We start from the raw sequence: 13,358 nt of genomic DNA on the forward strand, positions 1-13,358 counted from the left end.
TTTTGGCAACTTGTCGGCATTGCCACTATTCGACATCTGCGCCGGCATGACAGATTCGAGCCCAAGGAACCCCGAAGTAATGTAGCCTATTCACAGCACGAGGCTCGCGGATGATGACAGTCTTGGTTCTGGACCTGGCCGGGCTGCATATGAGTGGAGGGCGCTCACGCCACTCGAGTTGGACATGTACATAACCTCAGTCTCTCAAGACTCTCTAACACCATTGGTGCGGAACAAGAGGCAATTCTTTTACAATGTGCTTATTTTAGCAGGCAGTCTCATTGGCTAACTGTTCTATCTACAACGTTTGGCGTCTGTCCACATCTACAATGATACCGAGCCGTCCAAGCAAAGGACTCAGTAGAGCGGCAGTCGTTCCCCAGCAGGTCGACGACGCATCAGTATCTCCGCATCAGGATTCGGAAAGATAAACTCATGCGCACGTAGATTCGCAGGCCGCTCATTGCCATGCTTGAACTTGAACTCGTAGTCCATCAACAAACGCACAAGGATAATCTTAATCTCAAGGCTGGCAAAGAAGCGCCCCGGACACGCATTCGGACCGTGTCCAAAGTTGAGGATCCGGTCCTGCGTCGTCGAGAACTGGTGTAAATGGCTCTGGCCCTCGTTCTGGCGGAGATTATAGTACCGGAAGCCGTCGAACTTTTCCGGCTCAGGGGTCACCTCGGGGTCATTCTGGATCGAATTGACCGGCATGCTGATGTGGGCGCCCTTGGGCAGGATCGTGCCGTCCGATAGCTTTGCGTCCTGGAGCATGACTCGATGCATGGACAGCAGAGTCGGCGGGTTGAAGCGCTGAGACTCACGCATGAAGGAGTCGAGTCGGCGCAGCCTCGAGAACTGCGGCTTCGACCATGTCATCCAGGGGCCTGCTTCGGCCACCACGCCGCGAATCTCTTCTCTAATGGGCTCGAGATACTCCGGGTGAGCCAGGAGGTCGTAGAGACAGTGCACCGCGTTCATCTGCGATGTGTGAATTGACGCGAGCGACATGACGACCTCGAGGTGAGCAAGAGCAGCTGCGTCGCTCTCGCTAGGCGTGGCAATCTCCATCATCCACGACAGGAGGTTGTGCTTCTCCTCCTCTGGGAAGACGTGGCCTTGAGCCTCCAGGCTGCGCCGGCGGTTGATTTCGGGGACGAGCAGCTTCTTGGCCTTTCTGACATATGCGGTGCCCTTATACGATGATGGCATAAACCAGTTGAGGAAGCCATGCGTCCACATGGGGAAGAGCCGCAGGAAGACCAAGGAGACGAACACATTCTCGGTGAATTGTGTAGAGACTTCCAGCCACTCCGGATCGCGGCACAGGGGTTTGCCAAGGAAAATCCGGGCACTCACACGGGCGACAAAGTCGAGGATGGTGTGATACGGCTTAATGGTCACCCATTCGTCTGGCGCACAAAGGAGTCAGATACGAGGCCTGACAACAAAGTGGAGGTGGGGGGGGGGGGGGGGGGGGGGGGGGGGACTGAAAGGGTGAGAATACCTTCAGACTCTGTGAGCTCTTTCTCGACTGCGTAGTTCACCTCCTCTTGCATTGGCTTCGTGAGCGAGTTGAGGTTGGGCGTGAGCTTGAGCTGGAGAGTGCGAAAGTGCAAGTTGCTGCGGAGGATAATGTGCATGTTCGTTGAGGAGCCCATGAGGTTGTGGACGTGGGCAACGGTAGGGCTGGCCACCGAGTTGGGGAGCTTGCGAATGTCCTCGACATACTTGTACGGCAGTACGAGCATGTCGGTGTCGGCTCTCCTGAACTGGAAGATCTTGCCCTTGCACTGGGGAAGATGGTCAGCTGCTTATCTGACTACCATGTTGTTTGTTTGTCTTTTAGACTTACTGCTTGGTAGCCCTCGTTTAGAATGTCCTCGGCGCGGCGGAAGAAGCGAAAGTTAGAGACTACAATGGGTTCAAGTTGAGAGGATATACCAAAGATGGGATATTTGTAACCGAATATCTGGGAGAAGATGGACGAGAGCATGTATAGCCCTCCTATCATGGCTATAAGTGCCCATGGTGTAGTCAATTCCTCAAGGGAAGACAGAGGGATATCACGATAGGGAGTGCCCAAAGGAAGAGTTGCGTTTGCCATCTTGGCACAGGTTCTGCGGTTATGGCCACGCGCGTGCAAGTTACAGAGCCCCGAGACAAGCTTAATATAGGTAAGTAAGCTGCAGTGCTTTGCAAAGAATCGTGTAGTTATCGTAGACTCTAACACATCTAGAATGGACCCTTATTAGCGCCTAAGCGTAACATCTATGTACCTCCTTGAAGATATTCACAGAGAGCATACGGAACTGCATATAATACTACCTTGTCTAGGCAGGTTATGGCAAGCTCCGCCCAAGGTGATCAGGTGGTTTGCTACTGAGGGACGCACTCTTTCACACCTATAACGTGAACAGCTATGTGTGTAATTGTGTGCATATTCCACTATATCATTTACGAAATGGAGCTAGGACGGTTGAACCTTTGATGCCAGTACATACCTAACGAACATGCTTATCATGACTTGTGGAATACAAACTCGGAGTAGCTCCATGTGAGCTTGAGAACCGAGGCTGTTGAAACCTTCCCTTCCAAGCTGCAGCCTCGTGCAAAGCATCAGATATGCATGCAACTTTGATGTTGCTCTGCGGCTTTAGCGCTGTGCCGTAACATCGGCGCAAAGGACGGAGGAAGCGGCCCCCTGTCTCGGCTATAAGACGACCAACAGCACGTCAACATCAGGAGATGCCCCCCGTGCTGAGCCGCAGCGTGCGACCAAGATGTGAGCCGCCATGTCACTCCGTACGGAGTCCCAGCGATCCGTGTTGCTGTGATGCTACACAATCCTGCGGTTGGATGCAAGTAAGCAGAGTCGACAATCGGCGGAGCAAGTCCGTGAACGTGCGCAAGTGTCTTTTGTTCTTATTTTGGACGGATGAGCAATCTCCCGAGAGAGAGAGAGAGAGAGAGCCCAGATGCATGTGCTTGTACTCTATACTCACGCCCTTGCTTTGCGTTGGTTGCGGACAGGCGGCCAACAGTCTCTAGATATTGCTTACATGCCCATCACAGAGTTCCTACCCCTCAAACCCCTCTCGAGACAAGGCTGAGTGAGGTCTGTTGGCACCAAGATAGTTTGGGAAGCCTATAACTGATCTTCCTATTTACTCTTTACTCTAGAGGTTCTTGAGAGATTCGTCCTAACTTTGACGAGACATTTAGAGAACATTCGCGACAATGATTCTCAAGCCGATCAAACTGTACTGGCGAAGTGAGCATGACATAGTCTCCTATTCCGACGCAACTTCCACACTGACACCTCCCCAGACCATGTCCCCAACCCTTCCAAGGTCCTCATCATTCTCGAGGAGCTGAGCCTCCCTTACGAGACTTCATGGGTTGAGCTTGATGGCCTCAAGAAGCAGCCCTACACCGATGTCAACCCCAACGGCCGCGTTCCGGCCATCGAGGACCCCAACAGCGGCATTACGCTCTGGGAGTCTGGCGCCATTGTCCAGGTGAGAGCTACAGACCAAACTCGTCACGCTTTTACCATTTCCCAGCAAGAAATTAACCGTCTCGACTGCAGTACTTGATCGACACGTACGACAAGGACAACAAGATCTCGTACAGCAGCTTCCCCGAAAAGTACCTCACGGTGCAGTGGGCGTACTTTCAAGCCTCTGGCCAGGGCCCTTACTTTGGCCAAGCCGCATGGTAAGTAGCATCTCCTCGCCTTATAGAATCGTACAACCAGATCAGGTCCAAATGCACCAAATTACGCCCTCCGTCACAGGCCCCTTACCTATACTTGTGATTCAGCAAGCAATATGCTGACCTTTTTTTCAATTCTTTCCACGCACGCAGGTTCAACCTCTTCCATGAAGGCGCATACGGCGAGTCCCCCGAGTCGGCCAAGATCCGCTACGGCAACGAGGTCAAGCGCATCGCCGGCGTCCTCGACGGCGTGCTGGCCAAGTCGGAGTGGCTCGTGGGCGACAAGTGCACGTACGCCGACCTGGCCTTTACCATGTGGAACATGCAGATTGCCTTCTTCATGGGCAGCCGCACGGGGGAGCACGCGTGGGACCCGGATGCGTTTCCGCATTTCACGAGGTGGCAGAATGCGTGCTTGGCCAGGGCCAGTGTCAAGAAGGTTGTGAGTGTGTTGGGCGAGCAGGAGGTTAAGAGCGGCTGAATGGGGGTGCCGGCGATGTGATGGCCTATGATGATTGCGACGATTCACATAGGGGGTATACGTGAAGCAAGTTGGCCCAGAGTAGTCGCTTTTGAAAAGCCCAGTAGAATAGGATTTCCAGTCATCATTCGTCTTCAATTATCATCTGTTCTCTATATACCCCAGGGGCAGTTTTCACGTAGATTGTGCTGCGACAGATCGCTCGGATTTACACATATAGAGCAGAAACCAAAGCTCCAAGAGCGTATCACTACAGGGTTCAAGGAGCCTCGTATATTTGCAGCAGCAACTAATGATTCTAAGGATAGCCTGAACGGCATAGTATTGTGTAAATGTATGGAGGTAGATAGCAGAACATGCATTAGAGATGCAAGACTCTGAACCTGATATCTATCAAACCAGCACTAATAATAACCAACGTAATATACAGTCCAACCCTCAACCCTCCCCAACGCCACTCAGAAAGCCGGATCCCTCCCTGCCGTTGCCACAAAGTCCGTCGTCACCTTGATCCGAGAAGGATACGCATCCTTGAGGGGCTCCTGGTCACTCTGAAAGCTGCCCGCCCGCTCAACATCCACATTATACGACGGCAACGAGCCATCGTAACGCTCCCACGGCCCAGCCATGCCATTCGCCTTCTGCAGCTGGTAACTACCACTACTACTACTGCCCCCGGAAGCCAACAAGTCACTGCCATTCCTCGCCTTGGCCCTGCTCCCACGACTGCGACTGCGGCTGCTCGAGAACAAGCTCCCAAAGTTGGCCAGCAGCGTCGGCAGCCCGCCGACTTTGGCAAACAGCGGCGCATAGCACGGCAGGCAGGCGGCGACGATGCTGGTGTTTGGCTCAATGGTGCCCCAGATGAAGGCGGCCGACATGTTGAGGTAGCGGTCCGACCCGGTGGCGGCAATGGTGCGGCTGATTTCCGAGTAGAGGTAGTAGAAGCGCACGGCGGACGAGATGCAGCAGAAGAGGCCGAGCCAGAAGATGCCGAGGACCTGCAGCTTGCGCGCGCGGTCCATCTGCAGCTTGCGGATGACGGGGATGGGGAACAGGAGGACGATGACGTCGAAGACGATGCTCATGCCTGCGAAGGCGAGCGAGAAGTCATTGTAGTTGTAGCGCAGGGGGTTGGTGGCCAGGGGGTTCCAGGCGGCGTCGATGGGGTTGGCTGCGAGGAGTTGGCACTTTCGTCCATGGCAAGTTTTTTATGTCAGTGATCTTGTTTTTCCTTATGGCCGATCGATACTGGGTTATGGAGGAGGAGTTGTGGAAGACGTTGGGGGAGAGACACAGAGAGGGACACAGAGAAAGAGAGAGAGACATACGACAATCATGGCAACGCACCATGCGGACAGGATGCCGGCGTAGATTCGCACGGCCAACTTGAACTTGGAGGTGGTGAAGATGCGCGAGTAAAAGAGCAGAATGGCAATCTTGACAAAGACGAGACTGAAGACGAGAGGAAACCCCTCGATCCATAGTGCCTGATACCAACTGTAAGTGAAAATGCAAGTATTGTGTTTCTCATATCTATCTACGCATGAGAAAGACTTACACGAAGGAAAATGACGGCCGCACTGAGGGGATCCAGAGTCGAGTACGTGTAGTCTACCCCTGCCAGCCCCCCGGCCACGAAGATGTCGATGGAGATTCCCCACGCTGCCACCTGGGCCAGGACGCAAACCCAGTCATCGCTCGACAGCTTCTGCTTCTTGATGATTCGCGTGTAGCACCGCAGCCCAACGGCGATGGTGCCCAGGATCGGGAAGACAATGGCCACGGCGAGAAGAGTCGTGGTCACCAAGGACGGCTGAGGAGGAGCAGCAGCAGCAGCAGCAGAAGCCGACGACTCCATCTTGTCCAATCATGCGATGATAGTCGGCGCTCACAGGTTGGGAGAGTGATTGGTGGCAGAATAATCAATTGTTCGGCTTATGGAATGCATGGATTGCCTCGTGGAAAATGCAGGCAAGCCCTGCAGATATGTACCTTTCACATAACAAACACGGAGAATCATGGGGTCTTGAACATGCGGTCACTGCTCGTCGTTTCAAAGTCTCGGGGACATCAAGGGCAGCCTTCAGGCTGTGAAGATGGGCATCTGGGAGATACTCGAGTTCGCATCCGCACGGACTCGGAGCCGTTTCCTCAGGGTAGTACTGTGGCATGTCTGTAGTAAGCAGGCCTCTCTCTATACTCCGTCAAAAGCCAGCGATTGCAACTCGGCTCTCCGTTGCTCTTCTTGGGCGCTTGTCTGTCCTTCCGGTAACAGCATGCGGAGATGGAGGGGTGTTGTTGCAACCCCATGAGAAGCTCCTCACAGACATTGATGCCACCACACTATCACCAGACGGCTTCAGAGGAGACCAAGCACTATCAGTACTACATACACACGTAGCCAAGCCGTCTCAGGCGTTGTCCGAGGCATCACCCCGGTTGAGTGCGGCACGGCTGCATCCGGCACTTTTGGAAGGATTTCCGCTAACCGTAGATACAACGCTCAACCGGCCAGTGCAGCAGACTTGGTAGGAGGCTGTATTGCATCGGATGTAGGCAGATGGCCTCACCTGGTTCCAGCCTGGTTCCAGCCTGGGACTTCTTTGCTGTTTCCGCCTCCTCTTCGTCGCCCCAGCCTGGTTCCAGCCTGGGACTTCTTTGCTGTTTCCGCCTCCTCTTCGTCGCCCATGACTGCGACCACCCCGGTGACGCTCGGCCTCCCAAACAGACGCAAATCATATTGACTGATGCAAAATCATATTGACGCCCCATCGCAGTCGAGAACGTATCATTCAGTGTGCCATAATACTACCTCCCCATTCTGGCATCAAGATCTAATCCTCATAATGGACACTGCATCGCAGCACAAACCACCAATGCCAGTCTACGCACTACCACATAGGCAATGCAGACCATGTTGGACGACCTCGGCCTCCCCAGCATCAGCCAGCTAACCAGCCTCTGTCTCTGGGCAGCCTCCATCGGCTCAGTGCTGCTCGGCCTCTGGTCCAGCATCAGTCTCCTGCGCCACATCCGCCTTGCTCAAAGCACTGGCCTCCCCTTCGTCATCCTGCCCTTTTGGCTGCTCGGCGGCCCCTGGCAACTGGCCCAGTTCATCGTCGTCCCAGTCCTCAAGGCTCTCCCCGAGCGACTGACCCGGAACTGGCTGCCCCTCCTCCTGTTCAACGAGTTCTGGCACAATGGCTACGAGCCATTTGAGCGACTCCAGGCAGACACCTTCATGGCCGTCTCGCCAGGCGGACTCATCCTCTACACCTGTGACCCCGACGTCAACGTCCAATTGTTCCGCGACGCAAGCTTTGGCAAGCCAGCCGAGCTCCTGTCCATCCTAAACGTCTATGGGCCGACCATCACCGGCACAGACGGCCCCGAGTCGCGGCTCTATCGCAAGGTGACGGCGCCTTTCTTCTCGGACAAGACGCTGCGCCGCGTCTTTGCTCAGTCCGTCTCTGCAGCAAAGATCCTTCTTGCTGCCTTGCTGCGTCCAGATGCTCATCGCCAGCTGCGAACGTTGTCCGCAAGGGTCTCGCTCAACACGCTGAGCCAGATAACCTTCCACTACCAGAGTGACTCTGATCTGACCCAGGCGTTGGCCTTTGATGAGAATATTCCAGAGGGAAAGACGCTGAGCTTCAGCCAGGCTCTACATGGGCTGTTGGAGAACCTAGGTGTCGTCTTCGTCGTGCCTCGCTGGATATTGCGCCTGTCGCCGTTTCGGCCTCTCCATCATGCGGCAGTATGCTACTCGGAGCTTGGATCATATATGGACCAGCTGAAGCGGGCAAGGGAGGCGACGCTCTCTAAAGACCCCTCGTCTAAGTCCTCTTCGGGCGAGGACCTCCTCGATCTGCTCATCCAAGCGGGCACATCTACAGATGAGAAACATAAGCCCGTTCTGACCAACGCTCAAATCATCGGCCAAATCTTCCTCTTCATGTTTGCAGGACACGAAGCCAACGCCAACCTCCTCGTCTCCATCATCCTCCTCTTGGCATGCCATCCCGCAATCCAGCACACGATGCAGCGCGACCTCGACCGTCTACTCGGCGATACAAGCCCAGACACATGGTCGTACGACAACAACTACAGTGCGCTCATGCAGGGTACCGTCGGCGCGGTCATCAACGAGGCCCTCCGCCTCTTCACCGTCATCCCCGTCCTGCCAAAGTGCGTCCCTCCCGGCGGCCCCTGGCTCTCCATCACCGTCAAGGGCCAGCGCCATCCGCTGCCGCCCAACACGATTGCGCTCGTCAACACGAGCGCAACGCATCGGCATCCGGAGCACTGGCCCAAGAGGAGGAGGCCGGCAGATGTCGACTCAGACAGTCGCTCTTCCTGGTCGGATATCAGAAACGACCCGCGCCAACGTCCTCATGCCGTGGCGGACTTTGATCCGTGGAGATGGTTGGAGGGGACAAGCGGCGAGACTACACAGACAGGCTCGACCAACTTCTTGAAGCCTCGAGCCGGGACTTTTATCCCCTTTTCAGATGGCAGTCGAGGATGCCTTGGTAAGCGGTTTGCTCTGGTGGAGGTCTGTGCCATGGTCGCAACACTGTTCAAGACACACTCTGTCGAGCTGGTGACGGAGCCTGAGCATGGCGTTAAGGGGGAGGAGGAGGCTTGGTTGGAGGCACGTCGACGTGCTGCCCTCGCGCTTTCGGAGGGGACCAAGTTCGACACGAGTCTGCGCGTTGCGAGGACTGTGCCCATCAGGTTTGTACCAAGAGACGATTGATACGAAAGATCTAGAGAAGAGATTCAAGTTTATGGTATTCTAGCGACTATTCTTGCTTGTCTGGCATCTGCCCTACCATGATGAACCACTCCGCATCCACACTTGCACCCTGCGCAAACTCCGCCTCCAGGTCCTTGATCTGCTGCTGCAGTGGCGGCGGCTTGTCCTCCCCGCGACTCATCCGGCGAGATAGTTCCTCCATGCCCATGATGTGGCAGTGGTTCCAAATTGGCCGCAGATAGTTGCGAAGCTGGAGGCGCTCATATGCGATGGCATGGAGGCCGGCAGTCTCGAGCAAGTCCGAGTTTTGTAAAATCCATCTGTTGCTTCCCTATAAACATCCTCATCAAGTCGAAGTAGAAGAGAAAAGGAAAGGAAAGGAGAACACCACTCACGAGTCAACGTCAGGTTGTGCCTTGCGCATGATTGACACGACACTTTCAGTGCGCGGCATGTGCATGTCTGGGCGTGTGGCAATGGCCTTGGCCGAGCGAGGGTCAAAGTCAAGCCATTGAAGAAAACCACCCGGTTCTAGCAGATAACACCTCAGTAATGACTCAATACAGATAAATGCAGAAGACGGAGAGGCAAAGAGTCAACATACTCAGAAGAGTCTTCAAATTGTCAAGCAGCGGCCTGATATTCTCTGCATTGAGCAGCGTGATAACGAAGCGCAAGTGCACCACGTCAAACGACCCAACAAGCTCCGGTGCAAACGGCTTGAACGCATCTTGTTCATGCAGAGATACATTTTCGGGCAGCCACTCCTCAGGCGGATACTGGTCGGCGGATATGTCAAAGCCGAGCAGCTGGGAGTCGGCAGGCAACGCATCAGACAGCTCCGTCAGCCAGAGTCTGGGTTTGTGATAACATTTTCATTAGCACATAATACTCGGTGCGGCTGGCTAATACTCCCTCTCTCTCTCTCTCTTCCTCTCTCTCCCTACTTACGCTGTGCCGGTAGCAACGTCAGCCACCCTGATAAATGAGCGCGAGGCTACGCTCTGCTGCACGGCCCGGTGAAGCAGTTGGTCGCTGAAAAGCTTCTTGACAAGCATGTGCTGGTAATTTAGGCTATACTAGTAATAAGCGGTGACATGCTTTGGAGTCAGCGCCAACTGCAATATCGACCCTTCAACCTCGTCCAACACGCTTTTGAAGATGTACCGTATACTTGACTTGCGGTCGCGATGGAAGATGTATGGAGCCGGATCCGCCACGGTCTCGGCCATGACAGGCAAGCAAGGGGCTGGGCGGCTCTCGGGCACGGTCAAAGGGCGGAAGAAGAAGAAACGTCGGACGCGGGGAGAAAGCTATAAGGGGGAAAGGGAGGGGGGAAAGGGTCGGGGGAAAGCAGAAACTGCGGAAGCCACAGAGGTAAGGCAGCATCAAAGATAGGAGGGCAGAGATGGCGCAGAACCTGAGCTAGGTGTTCACGTCTTTATTTCATGCATCTGCACTCGGGGCCAATGCGCAAGGAGGCGGTCCTCACCCCGAGGGGTGCCGACAACTTGTTGCTGATGCCTCAGTTGAGACCCCTGCTGCTGATACAGCACATGGAAATAGACAGCCTCGCATCCAACAACAACCACAGAGCCATAAGAGGGGTTGCAACGCAACCAACAAGAAGAAATCCTTCGACGAGATACCTACTTACCTATGCTCTCGAACCCCGTACCTAGCCCATGCAGTGCGGTTACATCAATGTCGGCGCAATAGACAAAGCGCACCTGCAGTGCAACAGAAATAGGGCGGCAAGTCAAATAAGCAGGCTGCAGAGGGTTGTATTCAGACTCTTTTCGCGATGGGCCTTGAAGGAATGGAAGCAGCAATACTATGCAGAGCACAGACTGTATTGCCTCGTATGGACTGACTCGGCCGGATCCCCCGCACCGGGCAGATCCCAAGGCCGCCGGCGCCGGGATTCCGTCCTTTGTGTCTAATAATAACGATGAGAGCGCGGAGATGGCTGCCGCGAGCCCGGACCGCCGTTGCCTGATTAGGAAACCGGACCAAAGGGGGGGGAAGCTTTGAAGAATGGCTGTGTCTGTGCGTATGTCGTATCTACTAGTAGTCATGTCGTTGGCACCTCGAACGAGTCCAGAATGCCATAGCAGAGCCTGACAGGACGTTGGTTACATGTATGCAGCGCATGGCAGAGACTGTAAGACGGGAATAAGACAAGAGACTGTCATCTTGCAACCCTTGGGCTGAACTGTGAGGCTTGTCTCGATTATGAAGACTTACCTGAATTATTGATTCTTAGAAGAATCAGGAGACTGCTTCTGCTTGTATTGCTAGGCTAGATTCATATACCTCTTAAGATATTATCTGTAAAACTGATAGAATAATGCCTTGTAGTTTTGAATCTACCCAGTGAGTACCTACCTGTGGTACATGGGAATCTATGTATAACGCTGGAGGAAACAAGGAGACGATGCAATGGCCATTTCACTACAATTGTAAAGTATCAGACGCCGCAGCCCATGTAAGGACTACATGCACATACTGTCTATCAATCGCTTACGCGCAGCTCTTCATCAAAAGACGAGGCACTTTTGCAACCTCGACGTTCTCCAATCAGAGACGCCGCGCCTCATGCCGATGACAAAAAAAAAACACCCCCCAGCAAGGCCGGATACCGGATAGTAGCCCAGTCTTCACACACACAACGACATATATCACAAACGAACTTGTCCGGCCTGCAGCGTTGCATCGCAACCACGTGTTGGACAAAGGGGAAGAAAGCCCAAGGCACGAGGCAACCGTCCATTATAGTCCCTTCGAAAGACCGACAAAAACATTCTAGAAGAAAGAGAAAGAAAGAACAAAAAAAAATAGTCATTTGTGTTCTCTCCAAAACTATCCCTCCTCACCTTCATCTCTCTCCCTCCCCCCCTATCACCATCTCCTCCCCATCACCATCTCCTCTCCATCACCAAACATGAACTCCTCCGCCTTCCTCCGCATGGCCTACCTCTTCAACCCCTTCATCGGCCTCTCATCCGCCACCACAACCACAACAACAGCAACCTGCACCACCAACAACAACACCGCCGGCTTCACAAACCCCATCATCGGCCCCTCCACCGGCGGCGCCTCAACCTGCATCTCCGGCACCGTCCCCCTCACCCTCAACACCACCGGTCTCAACATCCTCTACTCGGCGCCCCAGAACCAGGCCGCAGTCACAGAGTCTCTCGTCGAGCTCTTCCAGTCAGACTCCGCCTGGGTCGCCCAAGTCACCGCCGGCGGGCCCAGCGTCATCTCCGGCACCTACGACATCTTCATCAAGCTCTGCCTCCCCAATAACGAATCATCCTCATCATCATCATCATCATCATCATCCCATATCAAAACCGTCCAGCTCCTCACCCACGGCGCCACCCTCGACCACACCTACTGGGACATGGCCCCCGGCCACAGCTACGTCGACGCCGCCTCCGCCGCCGGCTACGCAACCCTCTCCTACGACCAGCTCGGCGTCGGCCTCTCCGCCCACCCAGACCCCATCCAAGCCGTCCAGGCATCCTCCCAAGTCGCCATCACCCACCAGCTCGTCTCCCTCCTGCGCAGCGCCCAGCTAGCCGGCCTCTCCTTCGACCACGTCGTCGGCGTCGGCCACAGCGCCGGCAGCACCCTCACCCAGGGCATCACGACCCAGCACCCGTCCGACCTTGACGCCGTCATCCTCTCCGGCACCAGCGCCAGCGCCGCCTCCGTCGCCCTCACCGTCGCCGCCTTTAACCTCGTCAACGCAAACGCCGACCCCGCCGCGCCGCCCCAGCTCAAGTCCTTGCCCGCGGGCTTCCTCACCCAGCAGTCCGCCGCCGGCATCCAGTTCGCCTTCTACCGCTACCCAAACTACGACGAGGCCCTCTTCGACCAGCAGGTCGCCAACAAGCAGACAAATACCCTCGGCGTCCTGCTCACGCTTGGCGGCATCGTCGCGCCGTCGACCGAGTTCACGGGGCCCGTCCAGATTGTAAACGGGCAGCATGACCTCGTCTTTTGCGGCGGCAACTGTCTGTATCCGACGGATCAGAACGTCGTCGCTCTCCAGACGTTTTATCCAAAGGCGGCAAAGGGGAGTTCGACGTACATTGCCGCGGGTGCTGGCCATTGTATTGCTGCCCATAAGAGCGGACCCGATAGCTTCAAGGAGATGATTCAGTTCTTGCAGGCCAACGGCCTGTGATTGCTTCAGCAGTAATGAAGGCTTTGATAGAGGTCACAGTTGTATCCATCCATATAGAGCATCATTTTATAGCTTGTATGTTATGCGCTTGCAATTGGATTGTGCCAGGATCAATAGCCACATCAGTGTCCTGAAAAGACCAGACACTCTAGAATGATCTATCCAGCCATAGAATTATAATAAGTAATAGAAAA

General features: G+C 54.8%; 6 protein-coding genes across 6 annotated transcripts; 3 read left to right on the plus strand and 3 right to left on the minus strand.

Annotated features, from left to right (window-relative positions):
- Window positions 1–357: 357 nt before the first annotated feature.
- Window positions 358–2,110, minus strand: TRIREDRAFT_56687 (uncharacterized protein; the record flags this gene model as incomplete). The annotated part of the gene is made up of 3 exons (XM_006962886.1): window positions 358–1,415; window positions 1,511–1,796; window positions 1,859–2,110. 3 exons carry the CDS (start codon window positions 2,108–2,110, stop codon window positions 358–360), a joined length of 1,596 nt encoding a protein of 531 aa, XP_006962948.1.
- A 1,133-nt stretch (window positions 2,111–3,243) lies between these two features.
- TRIREDRAFT_104390 (uncharacterized protein) lies at window positions 3,244–4,204 on the plus strand (the record flags this gene model as incomplete). Its single annotated transcript, XM_006962662.1, has 4 exons — window positions 3,244–3,277; window positions 3,334–3,524; window positions 3,596–3,723; window positions 3,874–4,204. 4 exons carry the CDS (start codon window positions 3,244–3,246, stop codon window positions 4,202–4,204), a joined length of 684 nt encoding a protein of 227 aa, XP_006962724.1.
- A 797-nt stretch (window positions 4,205–5,001) lies between these two features.
- On the minus strand, window positions 5,002–6,065 carry TRIREDRAFT_57101 (GPCR, PTH-type; the record flags this gene model as incomplete). Its single annotated transcript, XM_006962887.1, has 3 exons — window positions 5,002–5,394; window positions 5,536–5,659; window positions 5,749–6,065. Coding segments are annotated over 3 exons (834 nt in total), but the record flags the coding sequence as incomplete, so codon positions are not given.
- A 1,056-nt stretch (window positions 6,066–7,121) lies between these two features.
- Window positions 7,122–8,966, plus strand: TRIREDRAFT_56272 (uncharacterized protein; the record flags this gene model as incomplete). The annotated part of the gene is made up of 1 exon (XM_006962663.1): window positions 7,122–8,966. The coding sequence occupies one exon, from the start codon at window positions 7,122–7,124 to the stop codon at window positions 8,964–8,966; it is 1,845 nt and encodes a 614-aa protein (XP_006962725.1).
- Window positions 8,967–9,012: 46 nt separating this feature from the next.
- TRIREDRAFT_104393 (uncharacterized protein) lies at window positions 9,013–10,198 on the minus strand (the record flags this gene model as incomplete). Its single annotated transcript, XM_006962888.1, has 5 exons — window positions 9,013–9,286; window positions 9,362–9,497; window positions 9,571–9,821; window positions 9,918–10,040; window positions 10,134–10,198. 5 exons carry the CDS (start codon window positions 10,196–10,198, stop codon window positions 9,013–9,015), a joined length of 849 nt encoding a protein of 282 aa, XP_006962950.1.
- Window positions 10,199–11,910: 1,712 nt separating this feature from the next.
- On the plus strand, window positions 11,911–13,164 carry TRIREDRAFT_104394 (uncharacterized protein; the record flags this gene model as incomplete). Its single annotated transcript, XM_006962664.1, has 1 exon — window positions 11,911–13,164. One exon carries the CDS (start codon window positions 11,911–11,913, stop codon window positions 13,162–13,164), a length of 1,254 nt encoding a protein of 417 aa, XP_006962726.1.
- Between the last annotated feature and the right edge of the window lie 194 nt (window positions 13,165–13,358).

This window comes from Trichoderma reesei (assembly GCF_000167675.1).
Source record: "Trichoderma reesei QM6a unplaced genomic scaffold TRIREscaffold_3, whole genome shotgun sequence".
NCBI lineage: Eukaryota > Fungi > Ascomycota > Sordariomycetes > Hypocreales > Hypocreaceae > Trichoderma > Trichoderma reesei.